Source organism: Centropristis striata, chromosome 2 (genome assembly GCF_030273125.1).
Source record: "Centropristis striata isolate RG_2023a ecotype Rhode Island chromosome 2, C.striata_1.0, whole genome shotgun sequence".
Classification (NCBI taxonomy): Eukaryota; Metazoa; Chordata; class Actinopteri; order Perciformes; family Serranidae; genus Centropristis; species Centropristis striata.
In genome coordinates this window covers 32,415,865-32,439,915 of record NC_081518.1, presented here as the reverse complement: position 1 = coordinate 32,439,915, position 24,051 = coordinate 32,415,865, and the positions used below count along the sequence as shown (strand labels likewise).

The 24,051-nt window shown below is 39.1% G+C and overlaps 2 protein-coding genes across 2 annotated transcripts; both read right to left on the bottom strand.

Annotated features, from left to right (window-relative positions):
• Positions 1 to 5,107: 5,107 nt before the first annotated feature.
• On the bottom strand, positions 5,108 to 12,863 carry LOC131958868 (uncharacterized). The gene is made up of 8 exons (XM_059323973.1): positions 12,751 to 12,863; positions 12,394 to 12,545; positions 12,117 to 12,259; positions 11,807 to 11,969; positions 9,520 to 9,613; positions 9,311 to 9,389; positions 6,756 to 6,823; positions 5,108 to 6,667 (listed from the first exon to the last, which is right to left on the bottom strand). The coding sequence occupies exons 1-8, from the start codon at positions 12,819 to 12,821 to the stop codon at positions 5,764 to 5,766; spliced, it is 1,674 nt and encodes a 557-aa protein (XP_059179956.1). The 5' UTR covers positions 12,822 to 12,863; the 3' UTR covers positions 5,108 to 5,763.
• Positions 12,864 to 14,640: 1,777 nt separating this feature from the next.
• On the bottom strand, positions 14,641 to 22,962 carry LOC131993901 (uncharacterized). The gene is made up of 10 exons (XM_059359977.1): positions 22,851 to 22,962; positions 22,690 to 22,751; positions 22,487 to 22,601; positions 22,241 to 22,392; positions 21,968 to 22,110; positions 21,659 to 21,821; positions 19,067 to 19,160; positions 18,866 to 18,944; positions 18,304 to 18,371; positions 14,641 to 18,215 (listed from the first exon to the last, which is right to left on the bottom strand). Exons 1-10 carry the CDS (start codon positions 22,862 to 22,864, stop codon positions 17,270 to 17,272), a joined length of 1,836 nt encoding a protein of 611 aa, XP_059215960.1. The 5' UTR covers positions 22,865 to 22,962; the 3' UTR covers positions 14,641 to 17,269.
• Between the last annotated feature and the right edge of the window lie 1,089 nt (positions 22,963 to 24,051).

The following is a 24,051-nucleotide window of genomic DNA, read 5'->3' as shown; positions in this document are numbered from 1 at the left end:
AGCAATACAATTCACAATCACATTATCAAATGAGCATTGTAAGTAACTTCATAGTTTATATTATATTATTTGCTGTGTTGGGGAAAGTTTCTTTTAAGACTAACTACTTACTTACCCCAAAATAGTAACTAGTTACTTTACTAAGTTACTCTTTATTGAAACTAACTAATAATAGTGCTGAAATAGAACAGAGTTACCTATTTAAATGTGTTTTAAATATGCCATGTGGTGTGTTTCTATTGTAAAAATACCCACATGACCAACTATTATCAAAAGAAGACATGGAAAGCATAACATCTTCAATTTAATGTATTTATTTATCTATCAATCATACCAACCATGACCACAACATACAAAACTGTTTTGTATCTGCCTCAATGTAAAGTGCACATGTGATTGAAAACAAGACTAAATCAAAACGAAGTATATGGTTGACCACGTTTGGTGCTAATGGTGAGTGTATTGTGTCACTCCTGGTGTTTCTATGTACTTGTAGTGTCTGCTTGCTGCTCTGTTAAAGTTAGTTATTAATTATATGATTGCCCGCTTTATTGCGGGCTAGTTTTGCTTTCGCACTTATATCTCTCTCCTCCGTTCTGTTAGCTACTTAGCAGATATCAATAGCTTCTCTCTCTCCTGCTCAGTGTGTCAAATGTTTAGCTATTCCGCAGGCGCCTTTACTGATAATAGTACATGTAATAAGTGTTGGGCATTAGTTGTGTTGGAGGCGAGGCTTACTGAAGTGGAAGTGCGGCTCCCCAGAGACAGTGCAGGCAGTGCATGCAGCTGGATGGCTGTCTGAAGGAAGCAGTCACAAGCTGAACAGCAGGGGATTCGAACGAAAATGGCCCTAACATAGTAACAACTAACTACTTCCTTGATAAGAACAGTTAACACGTTACATTTTTTCGTTACAACAAAAAGTGATCTGAGTTATCCCCAACACTGATTATTTGTATATAACTCACTACATACACAACAGCCATTGTAACATACAACGACTTCCTCATTGCAGCCGACTCCGGTCACATCAGGATCCTCCTCCTCCTCGACCTCTGTGCAGCTTTTGACACATCCTCCTCAACTGTCTATCTGAACACCTAGGCCTTACCAGCACAGCTCTCTCCTGGTTGCAATCATACCTCTTCATCAGGAAACCATCAGAGGCTCAATCTCTACCCCATCCCCAGTCAACAGAGGCGTGCAACAAGGCTCTGTGCTTGCCCCCCTTCTTTTCATCATCTACATGCTCCCCTTGGTCAGATTATCTGGCAACATGGTCTAAATTTATATTCTTATGCCGACGACACCCAACTCTACATTAGCATCGTTTTCTCTCAGCCTCCACCCAGTCACTAGTCAACTGCCTGCACCACATCAAAAACCTGGATGACATCAAACCTCCTAAAACTCAACAACAATAAGACAGAGCTCCTGGTTGTGGCCCCCAAGGCACTTCCCCAGAAGGTTGGAGATCTCCTTCTCACTGTGGACAGCTGCTCCATCTCCCCATCATCTGAGGTCCGCAATCTAGGTGTCTGTCTTGACTCCACCCTCTCCTTCCAATCCCACTTCAAATCTGTCACAAAAACACCTTTCTTCTAGCCCAAAAATATTTCCAGACTCTGGCCCTCATTCCTTGACTCTGTGGCAGGGATCCTTATGATAAGTCAGCATCGACTACAAACTCCTCCTCCTGACCTACAAATCCCTCCAAGCCCCCGCCCCTCCACACTTTAGTCCTACTAATACAGAGACATAGAGACATACATAAACTGGATGGCTAGACATGATTTCAGACTGTGTTCCTGTAACTTGTACACAAAATTTAGGCAATACATTTCTACGTGACCTGAGTTGAATGTGACATATGAGATATGGATATAAGACAGCGGACTGCAGCTGTTTTGTTAAACCATTTGTAGAAGAAAAATTTGTGTCTGTTTATGACAGAAATGTTACCTGATTGTTTTAATGTACAAACTATATGGATGTTTTGCATACAAAAAGTAGTTGTACGCAGTTGCAAAGTCTTGGCAAATTCAGTATGGTCTGTTTAATTTTTGATCACATTGGTCTTTGGCAGATGACAGCAAGACTCTATAAAACATGACACCTTGTTGGCATTAGCATGCGAGTCCTCCAGAATATCCAGGCTAGGGGTAAAGATCATGGATGTGTAGTCAATTGGATACAGCGTTTGAGTCGGAGCCACATTCATTCCTATGAAAGCAGCACAGCAGCACATAAAACCAATAAAAGGTTGACTTCTGTGCATCAAAATACGCAGATCATCTCTGGCACTGATCTCCTCCACCCCTATACCCCATCCCGGAAGCTGCGGTCCTCTGATGCAGGTCATCTCTTCAGCCCCGCAGTAAACCAAACTTTTGGAGCCTGTGCCTTCATCGCCGCAGCCCCCACCCTTTGGAACTCTATCAATGCCACAATGCTGCATCTCTGGACATTTTCCATAAACTCCTCAAGCACCATCTGTTCACCAAGGCCTTTGGCCTCCTTTAACCCTCTCAACCCTGTCATCAGTGCCTGCTTACTCTGTCTTTCACTCATGTCCCATGTAAAGCATCTATGGGTTTCTTGAAAGGTGCAATATAAATCTAAGTTATTATTATTATTACTATGAGTAAAAAAATTCTCAAGGTAAAACTACACATGTACATATGAGATTCTATAATAAACTAACATCTCTTACAATTCTTTGTCATTATGATTTCCTTTGATCAATGAATTGTATATAATATCCTTTTAGTATAATTTTATGCAAATGTAACATATGATGCCTTCGTGCAATTATACATAGTAAATCATATAATCATCTAGGGCTGCAACTATATTCTTTTATCTATTAAACTGCTGATTATTTGTATTTGATCTCCAAAATTTAGATAAAAATAAAAAAGTCCATCTGAGTTTCTCAGAATGGAAGGCAGTGTAAAGCCTGATTATGTTCTGCTTGATTCCATATACAATGCAGAAACAATGTGTCAATATAAGGAAGGACATCTTTCACAAGTTCCTATCAATGAAGAAGGAAGTTGCATCTGTATCTGACTTGGCTTTTTTTGTTTTTGTTTCAGATGGGGCTCAACAAAACTTCCACTTGGGGTCAATTTATGAAATAATATTAAAAACAAATTTAAAAAAGACATATAACTAAGACAGCCTCACAGAAATACTCTTAAAAACTCAGCAATGTCACTTTAAAGGAAAAACAACTCAAGATGATTAGTTTCCAACATGTATTTATATCAGGAACCATGTACAAAAATACATTAATCTTAAGAGAAAAGATACTTTATACAAGATTTGGCTCACCATTTACAGCTCTACACACCAACACACACAGGAATAAACTTTGAACAATTTTTCTCCCTATTTCTCCCATGTGCATTAAATGTAGCATTTGTCTTGCTTTTCCCCATAATACCACGTCTTGTCAACTATTGTTCCCAGGTGTTTCTGTGGAAGCGGCTCAGCAGTTCCAGAGAAGAGCTATGAGGAAGTAGTTACACAACAGTGACTGTCACCAGCTCATTGTGACAGCTGATTGTTGTGAATTATTTTAGACATAGAGTTTAGTCTTTTCAGAAAAAATGTTCCTCAGCTTTGTTTTAGTTATGAATAAGGTACATATGTAATTTCTTTGTGATTACTTCACTCACTCATTTCTCACTTTAGACCTACTAATACAGAGACCTAGAGACATACATAGACTGGATGACTAGACATGATTTCAGACTGTGTTCCTGTAACTTTTACACAACATTTAGGCAATACATTTCTACGTGACCTGAGTTGAATGTGACATATGAGATATGGATATAAGACAGCTGACTGCAGCTGTTTTGTTCAACCATTTGTAGAAGAAACATATTTATGTCTGTTTATGACAGAAATGTTACATGATTGTTTTTATGTACAAACTTTAAATGTTTTATATACAAAAAGTAGTCAGTAGTCAAGTATTGACAAATTCAGTATGGTCTGTTTAACTTTTGAACATACATACAACATCTGACAAAATAATAAAGGCAAAATAGAACATTTACTGACAAAGACGAATGGGGCCGGGAAACTAAGTTTTAAGTTAATTTATTTTCCTTGTAGAATTCATCAACATTAAGAGTGCAAATACATCAACAAAAAACTGAATTACATACAAGGTAACATACAGAGAGAGAGAGAGAGAGGACAGAGGAGAGAGAAACTTTTGGGTGTGGTTGTTCAAGACACATTGAAGACATTATGCCACCATAAGTTTGCAGAGGATTATATACAATATGTACACTGAAGGCATGATGCCACCATAGCTTTGCAGAGGACTATATACAATACAATACAATGCTCCCCATTGTGCCTTCTTGCAGCAATGCAGTGTCCCTCATCTAGCTGTGTTGCTATGCTAATTTGGCCTAGCATGGCTAGCTTCACACAGTTGTATGCACTCTTGCTCGCTTGTGTTTTTTGATCCGTTCTGACATATGTTTCAAGTCTGTCACCCCTGTCTTTGTCCATGAACTATCACAAGCACTTGTTTTAAAAAGTAAACAAGGAAAGCAAAAAATTGCATTGGCATACCCACAGCTAGCTAGCCAAGCCTTTGGATTGAACCAGCCTTTAAAAAAACAAAGATGAAAAACATCTCTTGTAGGTTTTCTCCTTTTCTCTTGCTTGTTAGGTTATATTCACTTCTGGCTTGTCTGGTCCGAGTTCTTTCACTTTAAGTTTTTCTGCTAATGTTCTTCTTTCGAAGGGATACATAAGCAAAGACTTCACTGAATTTGGGGCTAAAACATTCGTGGTACTCGAAGTCGCCATTCTGCTCCTCTCTGAGGTAAACGGCAAATACGCGCACCACTGCATGTTATCGCACATCTTGGGGCGATATTTTCATCGCCCCAAATCATAAAATTCGACGACGCTGATTGGCTAAATATGTACTTTTCTGCATAGCAACCATGGAACCATTGGCTAAAATTCACGCTTGTTGTGCTGAGCGAACTAGCGCCCCAGGAAGACAGCTACTTCACCAAAATGATAAACATTGACCATGAAAGTGAATGAAAAATAATTCTGGTGGATTCTAAAGAAAATACATTATTAGAATGTAATTAACATAGATTATTTCTCAAAATGAGAAAGATTGTAAAAGAAAGAAAGAAAGAAAATTAAAAAAAACAGGGAGGCAGGTCGGCAGCGTCCCAGCGCCCTCTATAGGCAAGCCGCCAATGATATTGGTCTTTGGCAGATGACAGCAAGACTCTATATAAAACATGACACGTTGTTGGCATTAACATGCGAACATCCAGGCTGTGGGTTAAGATCATGGATGTGTAGTCAATCGGATACAGCGGCAGCACATAAAACCAATAAAATGCTTGATTTCTGTGCATCAAAATACCCAGATCATCTCTGGCTGTTCCGTATATGTGGGGGCCATTGGGCAAGCCAAGCCCACTACGTCCAGTTTAGCGCAGTAGTTGAAATTCAACTATTTTGTCACTACATCATATTGGTCGCTACATTTCCTGGGGGCTTGGTAAGGACTGTAGTCATTTCCTCTTGTTGCCTGACCTCCATCTGGAAAGTGCACTTTTGTATGACATCATAATATGCAAAGATGCCATCAACTTTTAAACTGGAGTCATGTTCCAGATGTGAATATCATTCACTGTTTATTCCTCCTCCCCCTCTCTTTCTTCTAAATTAAAAACACACCACACACATATGCACAATTCAGCACTACACACTCTGATATCCGCTGCTTGTGATTAGTGGCATAGACTGGTCAGCAGGGGTCAAAGAGAGAAAATGTCTTTGGAGCTCAGAGAGACACTCCTCACCCTGAACATTGTTCATCGAACCTGGATATTTGTTCAAATGTTCCTGTTTCTCACCACTTCTCTCTGATATCAAAATCTCAGGCTGCTCCGACAGATTCTGAATCGCCTGGTAGTCATTATCCACTAGAGGAAAGCTGTTTGAGCCTGCAGGCATACAGCCATAGCAGGGGTTCTCATCAGATACAGTTGGCACTTCAGTGTTTTCATGTAGCTTCATTGCACCACTCTCACACCCGGCCTCAGCTCCTGACTCAGGATCTCCATTTGAAACCGAGGACAAACTGGAATCCTCTGCAAATGAAAATCCTCCAGAATCTGCATTGCACTGATATGGAATGTCTGTTGGCATGTTAGACAAAACCACTGGCTGCAAATTAACAGGCAGACACACTGGTGCCTGTTGGTCAACACAGGTCACAGAGTCCCCCGGGCTAGGACCATATGCAGGGTCACAAGGCATTTCAGAGCTGTCTGTTATAATTGAATTTTGGCAGCTGGGAATGAGGATGGAGTAGGTTCTATTGTCAAAGCAAGATGATCCAGAACTTGTGTCATTAACTCGGACATCACACGGGCTGTAAGCAGAGGAGAGCAAAGTGCTGTCTTTGTTTTGGTCTGACAGTGGATTGGTGATCAAGGGTGATATCGGGCTGATACCGGGGAGGGCTTTTAAAAGGGCGTCCTGTATACAGGATATGATGTCAGTTTCTGCAGTAGTATAACTGAGACAAGACGAGCCGGTACTGATTCCACTGCTCTGCTGAAGGCTCCCACTGCTTGTTTCTCCCTGCAATTCCTTCAACCTGAAGACACAAAAAACTGTGTTACTTAACCTTCCAATATAATAACACAGTAATCCTTAAGAAAGTTTATTAGTGCAGCCACACTTACCAAGGTTCATCTGGATCAAGAGGCTCAATACGGGGAATGGAGATAATGGTGGACACAGGCTTCAAGACCTGCAACAGAATAAAAATTATTTAATCTCCACATCTGAAACATTTCAGTTTAAAGAGGTCAATTTCGTAATGTTCTTTTTTAATAGATTATACATGAATCATTTGTAATGGCAGGTGCCGTTTAATGCTACAGCAAAAACTTGTTCAGCAGCTTCTTTGTTTTAAATACAACACCTGTGCGACTTGTGTGTCTGTTTATATTGCAGCCGAACAAACTCAAGTCAGTTTGATAAAAGCGTAGGTGAATAATAATAGCAATCTAATTCATGGCCTGTAATCTTTTTCACAAACAAAATGCTGGTAATACTAGATACCATGATGTATTGTTTACTGTGAAACCCCCATGCACATGAAAGCATTACATTACATGTCATTTAGCTGACGCTGAAAGCAATCTGAATCTACTATTTAGAGAGGGATTTACAGAATGTAAATGCACCTAATGGCTATTGCAGAAAAAAACGATAAAATGTTTTTATATTTATTGTTGTAGTCACTTCTTTGAGCTACCATTACCCACTGACAGACTGAAACAGGGAACAAGCAACACATGTATGATGTGTTGAATGTCCAGTTCCACTTGAAAAGGTGTGTTTTTGGATGTATTGTCCATTTCAAAGTAAGAAAACAAAACCGAAAACCTGTTGCAACTGGAGTTAATAAGTGCAAATAAGTCAAAAGATATTGCAACAACTACCTGATTTTACGCATTTTGTTCTGCAGGATAATCTTCACAAATGACACCACTTTTATTATATATATACTTTTATATAGCGTTAATGCAGCTGACGAAAGTAAAACGATATCGCTAACTACACCACGGGAGCATGACTTGAACATCACAGCCATTATCCTTAAGACGATCTCTGACGAGCTAACCAGCGGTGTTGACAAGCTAGCAAATCCATAGCCTAATAATTTTTTTATTAATCCAATCTACAATATCAAAGAGTTTGCAAGAGCAAACACAACTGGAGGCTGTGAGCAGACTAGTGAGAGAGTTGCCATCCATGTCCAGCGTTATGACTTTCAATATCCCCGACAACATCTGTAGTCTCTTTTAGCCACTTGTTAGCAACCGCCTTTTTAAGGACACGTAAAAACTCCAAAATTCACAAGTGGGAGTATTTACTAACGTGTTTTATGTCGTGAACAGCTTGTGGTAACCACAGACCTTATTTCAGGCATCTAACCAAAAACCCATTGTAATCCTCGTAGAGTTTGAGAGGTTAGACCCTATGGCGCTAAAATGCTAACTTACTTCCAGGTTTAAGAACTCATTCCTGTGGCGTCCTATTTACAGAGGTGCATCTATACCAAACATCAACCAGGACCTTTAGGTGAGTAAGGTAAGAGCTTTTCATAAGCGCCAACCGTTCACTCAAGTGAAACCGGTTACTGTATTAGGCTGTATTATTTTTTCTAATAAAATAGATTTGATTAACAAGTTATGATTCAGGGCTACACGGTGGAGTCGTGGTTAGCACTCTTGCCTCACAGCAAGAAGGGCGCCGGTTCAACTCCGAGAGTGTAAAATGTTGTCTGTCTCTCTGCGATAGCCTGGCGACCTGTCCAGGGTCTACCCCGCCTCTCACTTCTGCCAGCATGATGGAGATGCATGCCCCAACATGATTTCTCCGTGTGTGTGTGTGCACCCAACTAAATACTAGCAACCTAACACTCTGTACACTGTTAGTATTAATTACGAACCGTATGAATTACCTCCTGTCGCAAAACACATGTGGCTTTCAAAATAAAAGCACAGTGATGTGTTAACAGAATCCACCACAGAATTTACAGGACTTATCAAAATATCGATCAATCAGTCTTTAATAAAACATACAAGAACCATTATTCTCCTTTACAATAATTCCCTACATGTTTACAATCAGGTAGGCAAACGAAAAAATAAAATGTGCAATGATTAAGATCAGTGTATATGATGGAATAGTGGCGAGAGGCCATGAAATTGGGGCTTTCATGGGGAAAGATTTCTCCGACATGTCCTAATGAAAAGCCCTGCAAAAATGTCATAGTAGGATAAAGATTAGGATTCTATATCACAGTATTACCCGACTGTGAAAAATGTTGTGTGAGGTGTTTGCTCATGTTTATCTCCCAAAGTGCACAAGACTGATGCATTTAACTTAAAAATTTACAAATTTCTGTCCCTTGGGGGCATGCCCCAAATAGATGGTTCGGGTCCCCCCACCACATTCTCACAAAATCCTGTGGAAAACACTGCATGCTGTATTGTTCGTTGTGAATTCCTCATACATGTAAAGGCAATCTGAATCTCCTTGTAAAATTACCCATAAATGAATTACCTATGCCTATTATCTATGCCTATAAATGCCGTATTATTTTGTTTGGTATTATTTTGTGACATTATCAAGGACTTTAACCACACTGTTTATGTGTAATTTAATAAAACAAACAGACACAAAAATTAAGCTAACATTAAGTTTACATCACTTGGTTACTCACCCCTTGTTTGCTGGGAAACACATCAAGAAGTTTGGGATTTGGACTTTTGGCAACTTTATCCCACCACTTTGTTTTGAACCTAAAATCAATTGAACAAATAAATAAATAAATAATGTAAAACACATAAATGCAACAGAGTATTAAAGTTTGTTATATTATTTACCAACAGAGAAACAACCCAAAGACAATATTTCATCTGCGTGACTTACTTTACAATGCAGACATATATAGCACCACTGATGATGGCTGCAGCAATACTGAGGCTGATGATGATAGCCAAGGGCAGGACAAAAGGGGACACAGCTGTGGAGTATCATTAAATACGTTTAGAAATCACAATTTCTGTACAGATGACATGCAGAAGAGAGATAAACTGGAGGGAAGTGCATGTTAAAGATCTGTAGATCTGCACTATCTTGTGTTTTGTAAGACAGTATCCACCTGGAAGTGCATCAGCACCTGCTGGCATCTCTTCTTGACATAACCTTGTATTAAAAAAGTTATTTAGTTTAAATGACCAAAGCTTAAGTTTATATGTGCATCAGTCATGTTCACATACTCCAGTTTACAGATGATTGAGTTGCAAATATAGTTAGTTTTTTACTTCCTGTGTTCTCCAGAAGCATAAATACAGCAACTATCTGGTGTTCTGTGGTGAGTAACAAATCTAACGAAAAGGAAAATGGTAGGGCAGAGCATACAAACATGCACACTGGCTGTAGAGAATATGTGTGGGGAGGGAAGTCCCTAGGTTGCAGCAATGGGTGTGCCTGAAATAGTGGAGCAACACAGAGAGAAAAGTCTAGTTTGGCTGATTTATCCATGAGTTATCAGAAACCAAAGACAGAACAGCAATTTTAAATACTATGAAATGGTCCTATCTGCAATGTTTATTTTACCATTTGTGTTAACAATGTGGGGGGAGGTTAATTCAGCGATGCTTCTGAAGTGATGGGTAAAAAAGTTGGGTCAAGGGAGAAAAGCAAGATTACACCAAAGAAAAGATTGCAAAGGAAACATCAGTTGGTAAGATCTGACACTGATGGTGAGTAGACGGGAGCTAAGCCAGGGATGGAAAAGCCAGCAGGTAAGCATGCACAGGTAAACTGACTTAGCATGGTTAGGCTGGATAACGCCAAACAGCTGCAGAAACAGGGAGACAGAAACCAATAGGAGCAGAGGGAAAGCTTGTGGTCAGGGACTGAAGACTGAGGCATTTACTGGGTAATCAAGGGAACAGGTGAGTCAGAGACAGGCGGAGTTGGCAACAGGTATGCAGGGTAAGCACTGGAGAGAGTTGGATTGATGAGGTGGAGTGAAAATTTACTGGGAGACAGGGGCTGCAGAAATGAGCAGGAGGGTTTTGAGCAGAACTGTGACACTGTCAAAACCCACATTAGTAGGTCAGGTGCGGTGTGCCGGTAAATGGAGCATATCAAACTTAAAACTACCATGGTTTAAGCAACAGTGGTTGGTGGAAGCACTATACTCTTTGATATCCTGAACTTCATTTTAATATTGGAAATATCATCATAACAACAAAACATGTTTTACTTTTTTGGAGGAGGTATTTTTTAATGACAAAAGCTGTTTACAGTACAGTACTAGAAACTAGAAAATTTCCTCTGGGGAAATTCTGAAAGGGCCACGGGGGCTACTGCCGATGTGTGTACACTATGATGAGATTTCAAACTATGCCCTTTAACCGCGTAAAATAAATAAATAATAAAGTCGGTGCGTGTTGGTGGCGTGTTGGTGTTGAGTGGAATTTGCGGCCTGGAGCGCAGTTTTCAAATTTATTTTTTGACAATTTTTTCTCTCCCTCTACACTCTGGCGATGATGTCACACACTGTGACACGAACATTCCGTGCAACACACACCCATTATAATCTCAGAATTTCTCCAAAAATGATCATGGTCATTGAACAGGGATTGATAAAAAACTATATGACCTATCGAAACGTGGATTAATACACCAATACACAAGACTTGTGTCTACTGTTTAAAGTTTAAATGGAGTCTCCAGGTGAAATTATGCCGGAGAAGTAGACGTTTAAAAATCTCCAATTATTGTTCTTTTCCGCTCATTTTTTGTCGGCCGTCCCATTCATTTCAATGCAAAATTTACGTCGGGAAAAATTCGTATTCTGTAGAGAAAAGTAATAGCACACCGATCCCAATCAAACCGCACGTTTTGATATATAATTTGTCCTGCAACTCTTCAAGTTGTGGGACTAGTAGCGGGACGAAATTGCGTCCGGAAGAGGAAGAAGAAGAAATCCACAGTATAACAGTAGTGCTCGGGGCTTTGCCCCGTGGCCCTAACTAATGATTTCAAGGTTTTTAGGGGTCCTAGATTTCAAATAATTAGCCAGACACACCCCATATATCACCTTATAAATGGAAAACAAATGGAATCATATAATGTCTCAGAAAGATATAATAAATACTCAAACATAAAAAGTGACAATAATGACTGAAAAGATGGCACTTACGGGTTGTGAATTCCCACTCTGCACTACTGTCACTGTACTTGTCACTCCAGCTCAAGTAGCTTTTCACGCTGACTGCATATGTTGTTCTTGGCTCCAAGCGTTGACCAAGTATTTCATACACATTCAGTCCATCAACTGTTGTAGGTTTTATGAATGCAGGCACCTGCCATGGAGAAAGGAGAATTATATATATGTAAAAAAAAAAAAAAAGATTCAGCAATCATAGTTTATTTAACTTAAGAGGAACATCAAATGTCTGCATCTCCAGGGCAAGCTATCTCTCTGTTATAAGTGCATATGGAATTCCTACCGTTTCTGTTTCTCCTTTTTTATGGTAAGTCACATTAGCAGATAAGCTCTGATCGAAGCCCTTCGCATAGTTTGTCTTCCACCTGATCACAAAATTCCCATTGGATTCTTTCACAGAGGTGATTGTTGGGGTTTTGGGCTTTACTGGATAACATGGGAGAGAGGAAAAGTGAGTGTCACATCTAGTTTTACAACCATTAAATGTGAATTTGGATCTGTCTATTTCTGACAGCTACAGATTAGATTTATGGGCTTGAAGTTAAAATAAAGCAATTTACGGCTGGTTATGATGTCGATGATTTTGGACTCCATGGTTTTGCCTCCTTTCCAAACTGTTGCTGTATGAGTCTCCCCCAGAATTAGTATCATGTCATGGAAAGAGCAGCAACAGCGTCCAACGTCACACTGTGTGAAATTACAGTCCGCCTTCCTGTGGATGAAAAGATAATCATATATTGAATCTTTGTATTACTGGCTGATCAGGTTGATTTAATAATTTTACATAAAGAAAATTAACTGAATCAACACTATTTCAGTAAAATCAATCATCAACAACAAGTAAATCCAAAAATGCAGAATTTCAATAATGTGAACTAATTGGCTTGGTAGTGAAACACATTAATATAACCTCTTACCAATCGACGTCGTTGCTCTGCAGAGTCAAACTGTATCCAGTGCAGTTTAGTGCTTCGATGTGGCAAAACATCAACGCTTCATAGTCGTTTGTGCAGTCCAGACTTTGGCCTGAAACTGACATCACACTTAGAGATTAATCATGTGAACAAGTTATTGCATAGACTATTATACAAAAGTTGTAAAACATGGTCACTATACGTACCAGCTGTTGACAAATCCCCCATAATAAAAAGCAGGACGAACGATATCCCATCGCGAACTCGTCTGAAAGCAAACAGCGGATATTTTCGTTACTTTAATGCGACATATTTAATAACCTTAGTAGCTAATAGGCTATAGACGATCTCAAAGATTCCAGTTTACCTCTTTGACTCCATGCTGAAATGATTTATTCCACTTTTCCTTCGAAAATAACAAACCAACTCAGCTCAGACCCGTAGTGCGCTCTTTCTTCCTCATGTACAAAGCTCTTACTGGAAATGCTGCGCCAATAATTCAGTGGAAGTGCGCCCCCACTCCCTTTTCCTACGTAGCCTGCAAAAAAGTCTCTTGCTCACTGAAGCCGACAGCAGATTTCAGGAGTACTAGCGCAACCAAAATACCAAAATAAAACAAGGATTAATTCGTGGAGGAATTCACGCTTAAAAATGCACTTACTTTACAGCAGCATTGCCTACTTCTGCATATTCCTCTTTAGTAAGTAAAACAAAGTGTAAGGCTGAAGGTTTGCGCAGTCAACCCCAGTTGGACTGTGGTCCGGCTGATAGATCGAGGTAGATATTGCTATAGGTGACACACTGGAATTATTTTGAAAATCCGTAACCGGATCTGGCAAGCACTGTCTGACAGCTGCTGCTGCTGTACAAATAATTAAATTTCTGACGTCAGTTTAGACAATAAATGAATAAATGGCTATCTATCTATCTATCTATCTATCTATCAAATTTGCAAATGTGCTTATCATAAAAACTCATTGTGGACAATATTTGCGATGCCTTCCTTTGTCTTATCAATACTCATAATTCTGTTTGATATGTATGTGTTTAGTATGTATTATTTCTGTATGGTATATCATGAAGGCCATTTTAACATTTCTTATTATTTCTATACTGTAACTGTCAGTAGTGGTGGAAGTATTCAGATCCTTTAATTAAGTAAAAGTACTAATTCCACACTGTGAACTTACTCCACTACAAGTAAAAGTCCTGCATTCAAAACTTACTCGTGTAAAAGTATAAAAGTATCAGCATCAAAATGTTCTTTAAGTATCAAAAGTAAAAGTACTCTTTATGCAGAATATATATATAAATTAATCTCTCATTTGGGGGCTTTAACATATTTAAAAACTCATATTTGGAATATACATCAAAATACAAATGGAGACAGACAACCATTAGTAAACAGATTTTATTATAGTGTTAATGCTAATGTTGCTATCTTTGTTCATCTCTTTCTCTCCCACCCTCTATCCTCGACATGCATATTATATAATAGAATATTAATAAAGTATAAATAAAATCTACAGCTATTACAAATGTCATCTGAACAGAAAAGATATTTTAAGAAAGTTAGACTTAATTGACAAATTTGTGTCTGCTGCTTCTCTCTGCCCCATTGCTGTGCTCATAACCTCCTAATATTGTCATTTTAAGGAACCAAGATAAACGTTTATGTATTAAAACATTTTTTTAAATATTAAAATGGTCAAATAATAATAATAATAATCAATAATTAAAACAGAACACAGTGATATAGTCATCAGGAACACACGATAAACAAATTTACAACTTATTAAAACAACATTCTACTGCACCATCTCACCTTCCTCTGCCTCCTCTATGTCTGCACACACATTGAAAAGATATATATATATATATAATATAGATTACTTGTGATAATTAGGAACCATGGAAAACATTATCTATATACTTTATTTTATTTATTAAAACTGCAAAGGCTGAAATTGGAGGTCTACAGAAGCCCAATCCATTGCAGTTGTTTATTCTTTTTTAAATGTGTCCTTGACTGAAATAATGAGGACGGTTTTAATATATCACAAGTATCTTTAATAAAACTCAAACTCTTTCAGTTCACTGTGTTTTCTAGTAGTTCTTCTAGTTTTCTATTGTTACTTTTAAGTTTACTGTTCCCTTTTTTTGGTTTGAACTTTTGTAAACTTCACTTCACTCCAACTCTGTTCCACCAATTTTACACTTATTTTTGAGTTCTTGACCCAGCTAATGTCACAATGTTTAATCTCATGACTAATGTTTATTCTTTCAACCTCAACTGTGAGCCTCCAGCCTCTTCTCCTCCATCTCCTCCAGCTTCTCCAGCTCTACCTCCTTCAGCTTTCCTCCTGCATCTCCTTCTGCATCTCTACTATCCGTCACAAAAATATATTGATGCATGACATGAACAGTGTGACAATTTGCGGTATAACAATCATCAATTTTGATGATACGGTTATAGAGGAAAAAACAAAGTTTCACATTTATCATGAGTACGGATGTATAAAATCACATTTATAATCCGACAAAAATGGCCTTTTGAAAAAGTGCAGGGGACATGCTAAATGTAGTGGAGTAAAAAGTAGAATATTTGTCTCTAAAATGTAGTGTATTATAAAGCTACATAAATGGAAATACTCAAGTAAAGTACAAGTACCTCAAAATAGCACGAAAGAACAGTACTTGAATAAATGTACTTAGAAACATTATATCACTGAATGTCAGTATGTGTGACCTCTGTGTTAAAAGAAAAGCGTATTTTAGCAGCATATTTCTTGCCTGATTCATGCAAACCACATTTTAAGTTATCTGATTATATTTAGCATTTTTGTCAGTTTTATGGTTTAAATTAAGGTGTGATAATCTGTTAAAGGTTCTGCTGCATGTTTTCTTATTAATTGAACTTGTTGCATGTGTGTTCATTTGTCTTTATCGGCTTTTGAGCTGTACGATTCTTTGTTTTCCTCTGTTCTTGTGAGGAACAGTGGACTTGCAGCGGTGCTTCACTTGTGAAGCACAAACCAGCAGGTCAGGCTGGTGCCAGTAGTTACAAGACAAGACATGAGAACAATAATAGAAAAATTAACCCTTTATCATAAGAGCATGATGTCATGTACATGAAGGTTAAAAGGACCTTGAACCATGACAGGAAATATCTTTCTGATTGGCTGGCATGTGACAATGATAAATAGCACGACTAGAATAACAACAGGTTTAACATGTTTTAGTCATCTGGTAGTTGTGATTCAATTGTTTGGCCACTTTATAACATTGGCTTCTAAGGCTGGAACTCTTCCTGGGGGCTTGGTAAGGACTGTAGTCATTGCCTCTTGTTGCCTGACCTCCATCTGGAAAGTACACTTTTGTATGACATCATAACAGGCAAAGATGCCATCAACTTTTAAACTGGAGTCATGTTACAGATTTGAATACCATTCATAGTGTGTTACATCCTCCTCCCTCTCTTTCATCTCATCAATCATTTTTCACAATAAATTAAAGAAGCAAAAACTCACACACAAAATTCAGCACTACACACTGACATCTGCTGCCTCTTCTCCCAATGAAATGTGCATTAAATGTAACATTTGTCTTACTTTTCCCCATAACTTAACATAACCAGTGAGACTTCCTTTGACTGCTGTGATGAGTACAGCCTGCTGTTCCCAGGTGTTTCTGTGGAAGCGGCTCAGCAGTTCCAGAGAAGAGCTATGAGGAAGTAGTTACACAACAGTGACTATCACCAGCTCATTATGATGGCTGATTGCTGTGAATTATTTCAGACACAGAGTTTAAATTACAGGAACTGTGTTCCTGTAATTTTTACACAACATTTAGGCAATACATTTCTATGTGACCTTAGTTAAATAAGACATATGAGATATGGATATAAGACAGCTGACTGCAGGTGTTTTGTTCAACCATTTGTAAAAGAAACATATTTGTGTCTGTTTATGACAGGAAACAAACTAGATGAATGTTTGATGTACAAAAAGTAGTCGTACGCAGTTGCAAAGTCTTGGCAAATTCAGTATGGTCTGTTTAATTTTTGAACATATTGGTCTTTGGCAGATGACAGCAAGACTCTATAAAACATGACACCTTGTTGATCATGGATGTGTAGTCAATTGGATACAGCGTTTGAGGCGGGGCCATGTTCATTCCTATGAAAGCGACTCAGCAGCACATAAAACCAATAAAATGTTTGACTTCTGTGCATCAAAATACCCAGATCATCTCTGGCTGTTCCGTATACGTGGGGGCCATTGAGCAAGCCAAGCCCACTACGTCCAGTTTAGCGATGTAGTTGAAATTCAACTATTTTGTCACTACATCATATTGCTCGATACATTTCCTGGGGGCTTGGTAAGGACTGTAGTCATTTCCTCTTGTCTGTTCCTCTTTATCTGGAAAGTGCACTTTTGTCTCTTTTTTCACAATAAATTAAAAAAGCAAACACCACACACACACACACACACACACACACACACACATTCACAATTCAGCACTACACACTCTGATATCCGCTGCTTGTGATTAGTGGCATAGACTGGTCAGCAGGGGTCAAAGAGAGAAAAGGTCTTTGGAGCTCAGAGAGACACTCCTCACCCTGAACATTGTTCATCAAACCTGGAGCAACTGGGCTTGAGAAACTTTGGGGCACCTTGGTGAATGGTTCCTCTGGATATTTGTTCAAATGTTCCTGTTTCTCACCACTTCTCTCTGATATCAAAATCTCAGGCTGCTCCGACAGATTCTGAATCGCCTGGTAGTCATTATCCACTAGAGGAAAGCTGTTTGAGCCTGCAGGCATACAGCCATAGCAGGGGTTCTCATCAGATACAGTTGGCACTTCAGTGTTTTCATGTAGCTTCATTGCACCACTCTCACACCCGGCCTCAGCTCCTGACTCAGGATCTCCATTTGAAACCGAGGACAAACTGGAATCCTCTGCATATGAAAATCCTCCAGAATCTGCATTGCACTGATCTGACATGTCTGCTGGCATGATAGACAAAACCACTGGCTGCAAATTAACAGGCAGACACACTGGTGCCTGTTGGTCAACACAGGTCACAGAGTCCCCCGGGCTAGGACCATATGCAGGGTCACAAGGCATTTCAGAGCTGTCTGTTATGATTGGATTTTGGAGGATGGGATTGTAGGTTCTATTGTCAAAGCAAGATAATCCAGACCTCGTGTCATTAGTTGGGACATCACACGGGTTGTAAGCAGAGGAGAGCAAAGTGCTGTGTTTGTTCATGTCTGACAGTGGATTGGTAATCAAAGGTGATACCGGGCTGATACCGGGGAAGGCTTTTCCAAGGGCGTCCTGAACACAGGCTATGATGTCAGTTTCTGTATTAGCATCACTGAGATGAGACAAGCCGGTACTGATTCCACTGCTCTGCTGAAGGCTCCCACTGCTTGTTTCTCTCAGCAACTCCTTCGACCTGAAGACACAAAAAATTGTGTTACCTAACCTTGCAATATAATAACACAGTAATCCTTAAGAAAGTTTATTAGTGCAGCCACACTTACCAAGGTTCATCTGGATCAAGAGGCTCAACAAAGACAGAGGAGATAATGGGGTGCACAGGCTTCAAGACCTGCAACAAAATAAAAAGGATTTAAACTACACATCTGAAACATTTCAGTTTAAAGAGGTCACTTTCGTAATGTTCTGTTCAAATGGATTAAACATTAATGATTTAACAATGCAGAACATTTTTAAATTGATTTCATGTTCCTGGAAGCATCTGGAGAAGTTTTAATCATTATTAGTTCTGGTTGGTATGGTGACACCCATGGTTACCATTGGTAATGGCAGGTGCAGTTTAATGCTACAGCAAACACCTGTTCAGCAGCTATTTTGTTTTACATACAACACATGAGCGACTTGTGTGTTTGTTTACAGTGCAGCTGAACAAACTAAAGTCAATACGATAAAGATTAAGTTAACAACCACAATAGCAATCTTCTTCATGGCATGAACATTTTTCCAAAAAATCAAAATACTGACTAGAAATGTGAGATAACATGATGTATGTATATGATGTATTATTTACTGTAAACATTAAGTTTACATCACTTGGTTACTCACCTCTTGTTTGCTGGGAAACAGATCAGGAAGTTTGGGATTTGGACTTTTGGCAATTTTATCCCAGCATTTTGTTTTGAACCTAAAATCAATTGAACAAATAAATAAATAAAAAATGACACATAAATGCAAGTATTAAAGTTTTTTATATTATTTACGAACAGAGAAACAACCCAAAGACAATATTTCATCTGCGTGACTTACTTTACAATGCAGACATATATAGCACCACTGATGAAGGCTGCAGCAATACTGAGGCTGATGATGATAGCCAAGGGCAGGACAAAAGGGGACACAGCTGTGGAGTATCATTAAATACGTTTAGAAATCACAATTTCTGTACAGATGACATGCAGAAGAGAGATAAACTGGAGGGAAGTGCATGTTAAAGATCTGTAGATCTGCACTATCTTGTGTTTTGTAAGACAGTATCCACCTGGAAGTGCATCAGCACCTGCTGGCATCTCTTCTTGACATAACCTTGTATTAAAAAAGTTATTTAGTTTAAATGACCAAAGCTTAAGTTTATATGTGCATCAGTCATGTTCACATACTCCAGTTTACAGATGATTGAGTTGCAAATATAGTTAGTTTTTTACTTCCTGTGTTCTCCAGAAGCATAAATACAGCAACTATCTGGTATTCTGTGGTGAGTAACAAATAGGGCAGAGCATACAAACATGCACACTGGTTGTAGAGAATATGTGTGGGGAGGGAAGTCCCTAGGTTGCAGCAATGGGTGTGCCTGCAATAGTGGAGCAAGACAGAGAAAAAAGTCTAGTTTGGCTGATCAGACACCAAACACTGCACAGCAAATTTAAATACTATTAAATGATCCTATCTGCAATGATTATTTTACCCTTTCTATTAACAATATGGGGGAGTTTCATTCAGTGAGGTTTCTGAAGTGAAGGGTAAAACAGTTGTCACTGACTCCATTTTTACCACAGTGAAATGCAATGTGATCTCGCAGAATAATGCCAAGGAAGTGCATGATAAACCATTTTCCTGGTGGATTACTCTGCCCATTTTTATCTTGAAATAGCCTGCAGACTCTGGGTCGGATCCAAGACAGGGAAAACAAACAAGTATGTAATCTCCACATGCTATGGCTTGTTCCCTTTTGAATTATGCCTACTGACATTGTGTTTTCAAGTCTGTCATGCAAAAAATTGAGAAAGCTAGATTACCCCAAAGAAAAGATTGGAAACACAGCATCTGTAGTGAACTCTGCATGTAATGGGTTTGGTTTGGACCCAATTACAGCACAACCCCCACCAATCACAGTTTGTGACGACTTTTATTGTCAAAGGCAGGGGATCACCAGCAGACAGGTGAATCAAGCTGCCCAACAGGTGAGTACAACGAGGTGGGTATGCAAGCATACACAGACAACAGTTTATGCAGTGTGGCAACCGATGCTGTGGGTCAGTAGACGGTGCCAAATGGGGGATGGAAAAGCCAGCAGGTAAGCGTGCACAGTTTACCTGTGCACGCTTACCTACCCATAAACTGACTTAGCGTGGTTAAGGCAGGGTGACGCCAAACAGCCGCAGGAACAGGGAGACAGAAACCAAGAGGAGCAGAGGGAAAGCTTGTCGTCAGGGACTGAAGGCTGAGGTATTTACTGGGGAATCAAGGGAACAGGTGTGTCTGTCTGGTGTGTATAATGCATCAAACAATCTGGCAATGAGTGTGTATCAGGCAGGAGCTTAGGCCGCGTTCAGACTGCCAGCCAAAATCCGATTGTAAACCCATCCAGATTGGAACTGGATGGCTCATTTGAAGCCTGAACAGTCACAAATCACATGAAATCTTTTTGCAGACCGGATCGAAACCACCTTCGGGAGGTAGTTTCAGATCGCATTTGGACAGATGCGTCTCAGTCTGAACCGCTCCAAACACTCAGATCGGTTTTGACTGTCCGTGACGTCACTCTACGCAGCACGCGTAACGCTGGCAGCGCGGAGATGAGGTGTCCACCGGCAGCTGCGCCCGACTCATGCGGGCCCGACGGGGCGTCCATCCGCCCGGTTTCTCCCCTGGTGCGTCTGAGATGTTCTGCACCTCTACTGGACAGTGATAAGGCCAATATACTGAGGTGACCTGCCTCCATCATGTTTGTTGTTGTTGTTCTTGTCGCAATTATATGACAGGTTGCCATAGTAATGGCGTCAGAGCGTCTGACGCCGTGACGACGTCAGATGCTCTGACGCCTTTACTATGGCAACCTGTCAGCTCAGTCAATAATGTGGCCCAGTCTGAACAGAGCCATATCCGATTTGGACACTTGCTAAAAATAGTGTGGACAGTCAGCCCTAAAAATTGGATTTGAGTAGGAATCTGATTTGAATCACATTCGCCTGCAGTCTGAACGCGGCCTTATAAACTGGGTTGATTGATGATCAGAGGCAGCTGGGTGCACAGGTGAGTAGAGTTGGACTGATGAGGTAAAAGTTGGGAGAAACTGGGAGACAGAAACTGCAGTGGTTTGTGGAAGCACTATAATCTTTGGTATACTGAGCTTCATTTAAATACAGTATGTAATTATAACAACAAAACATGTTTTACTTTTTTGTAGCAGATTTTTTTATATGACAAAAGCCCTTTGTAGTACAGATAACTGGAGATTTTGAGTTTTTTAGGAGTCCTAGATTTCAAATAATTAGCCAGACACACCTCATATTTCACCTTACAAATGGGAAACAAATATATTTATGGAATCCTGTCTCAGAAAGATATAGTAAATACTCAAACATAAAAAGTGACAATAATGACTGAAATGATGGCACTTACGGGTTGTGAATTCCCACTCTGCACTACTGTCACTGTACTTGTCACTCAAGTTGGAGTAGCTTTTCACGCTGACTGCATATGTTGTTCTTGGCTCCAAGCGTTGACCAAGTATTTCATACACATTCAGTCCATCAACTGTCGTAGGTTTTATGAATGCAGGCACCTGCCACGGAGAAAGGAGAATTATATATATATGTAAAAAATATATATATTTAGCAATCATAGTTCATTTATCTTAACAGGAACATCAAATGTCTGCATCTCCAGGGCAAGCTATCTCTCTGTTATAAGTGCATATGGAATTCCTACCATTTCTGTTTCTCCTTTTTTATGGTAAGTCACATTAGCAGATAAGCTCTGATTGAAGCCCTTCGCATAGTTTGTCTTCCACCTGATCACAAAATTCCCATTGGATTCTTTCACAGAGGTGATTGTTGGGGTTTTGGGCTTTACTGGATAACATGGGAGAGAGGAAAAGTGAGTGTCACATCTAGTTTTACAACCATTAAATGTGAATTTGGATCTGTCTATTTCTGACAGATGCAGATTAGATTTATGGGCTTTAAATTAAAATCAATTTACGGCTGGTTGTGACGTTGAAGATTTTGGACTCCATGGTTTTGCCTCCTTTCCAAACTGTTGCTGTGTGAGTCTCCCCCAGAATTAGTATCATGTCATGGAAAGAGCAGCAACAGCGTCCAACATCACTCTGTGTGAAATTACAGTCCGCCTTCCTGTGGATGAAAAGATATTTAGGCCTATATATTAAATCTTTATATTATTGGCCGATCAGATTGATTCGGTTGATTTTATAATTTAAAACCTTACCAATCGACGTCGTTGCTCCGCAGAGTCAAACTGTATCCAGTGCAGTTTAGTGCTTCGATGTGGCAAAACATCAACGCTTCATAGTCGTTTGTGCAGTCCAGACTTTGGCCTGAAACTGACATCACACTTAGAGATTAATCATGTGAACAAGTTATTGCATAGACTATTATATAAAAGTTGTAAAACATGGTCACTATACGTACCAGCTGTTGAAAAATCCCCTATAATAAAAAGCAGGACGAACGATATCCCATCGCGAACTCGTCTGAAAGCAAACAGCGGATATTTTCGTTACTTTAATGCGACATATTTAATAACCTTAGTAGCTAGTAGGCTATAGACGATCTCAAAGATTCCAGTTTACCTCTTTGACTCCATGCTGAAACGATTTATTCCACTTTTCCTTCGAAAATAACAAACCAAATCAGACCCATTCCGTAAGACGGTGATCGCAGCTTGCTGTGCTCATGTGGAAATCTCTTACTGGAAATGCTGCGCTAATAATAGTTCAGTGGAAGAGCGTCCCCACTCCCTTTTCCTACGTAACCTGCAACAAAGTCTCTCGCTCACTGAACCCGACCACAGACTTCAGGAGTACTAGCGCAACCAAAATAGCAAAATAAAAACAAGAATGAATATACAGTATGTAACTATCAAATTTACAAATTTGCTTATAAAATGTCATAGTGGAAAACATTTGTGATGCCTTTCTTTGTCTTAATTATCATTTATCAATACAAATATCATTTTGGCCATGTGTTTGGTAAATGTCATGAAGGCCATTTTAACATTTATTATTTCTGTCCTTTAAATGTCAGCAGTTGTGGAAGAAGTATTCAGATCCCTTACTCAAGTTTTTAAATTACTGCACTACAAGTCCTACAATCGAAACCTTACTTAAGTTAAAGTACAAAAGTGTAGGCATCAGAATTTTTAACTCTTTAAAAAAAATGTTTAATTATTATTTCTGATGCATTTATGTGAGCAGCATTTTACTGTGGTCAGGAAAGGACTTATTTTAACTATTTAATATACTGTTATGTGATCAAATTTATATAAAAAAAGCATGATCAATTTAAATGTATCATGTATTTAATGTTAAATCTTGATCTGAAGAGTAACTAGTAACTAAAGCTGGTCGCTAAATGTAGTGGAATAAAAAGTACAATATTTGCCCCTTAAATGGAGCAGAGTAAGGATAGAATTACATAAATACAGGTAGAAGTACCTTAAAATTGTCCTTAAGTACAGTACTATTAAGTCATACATATTGGAGACTTATGACTAGAACAACTTGACACACAGTGCTGAGTTCTGAACACTTCTATGTGACATCTACTGTTGACCTGCTTTCTTCCCCTAAAAATCCACTGCTTGATATAAAAAGGGACGTAATTGTAAATTCTATTTACTATTTATTCTATTATATTTACATTTAAATTTTAATTTTTCCAAGTTTCATATTGTTAATAACTACAGTAGGTGAAGTGTTTACATCAATGTGGCAGCAAAGCAACAGTCTTTATTCATGTTAGACCAGCAGGTGGAAGCAAAGCTAAGGTACT

Bases quoted from the DNA above. Each gene is read 5' to 3' on its own strand.
- LOC131958868 (XM_059323973.1), bottom strand. From the start codon at position 12,821: ATGTTTTGCCACATCGAAGCACTAAACTGCACTGGATACAGTTTGACT. The intron at 12,260-12,393 runs GTAAATTGCTTT...CATGTTATCCAG, and splicing joins CATCGACATCATAACCAGCC to TAAAGCCCAAAACCCCAACA. The intron at 9,614-11,806 runs GTAAGTGCCATC...GATACTCCACAG, and splicing joins AGAGTGGGAATTCACAACCC to CTGTGTCCCCTTTTGTCCTG.
- LOC131993901 (XM_059359977.1), bottom strand. The intron at 22,111-22,240 runs GTAAATTGATTT...CATGTTATCCAG, and splicing joins CTTCAACGTCACAACCAGCC to TAAAGCCCAAAACCCCAACA. The intron at 21,822-21,967 runs GTAGGAATTCCA...TCTCCGTGGCAG, and splicing joins AAAAAGGAGAAACAGAAATG to GTGCCTGCATTCATAAAACC.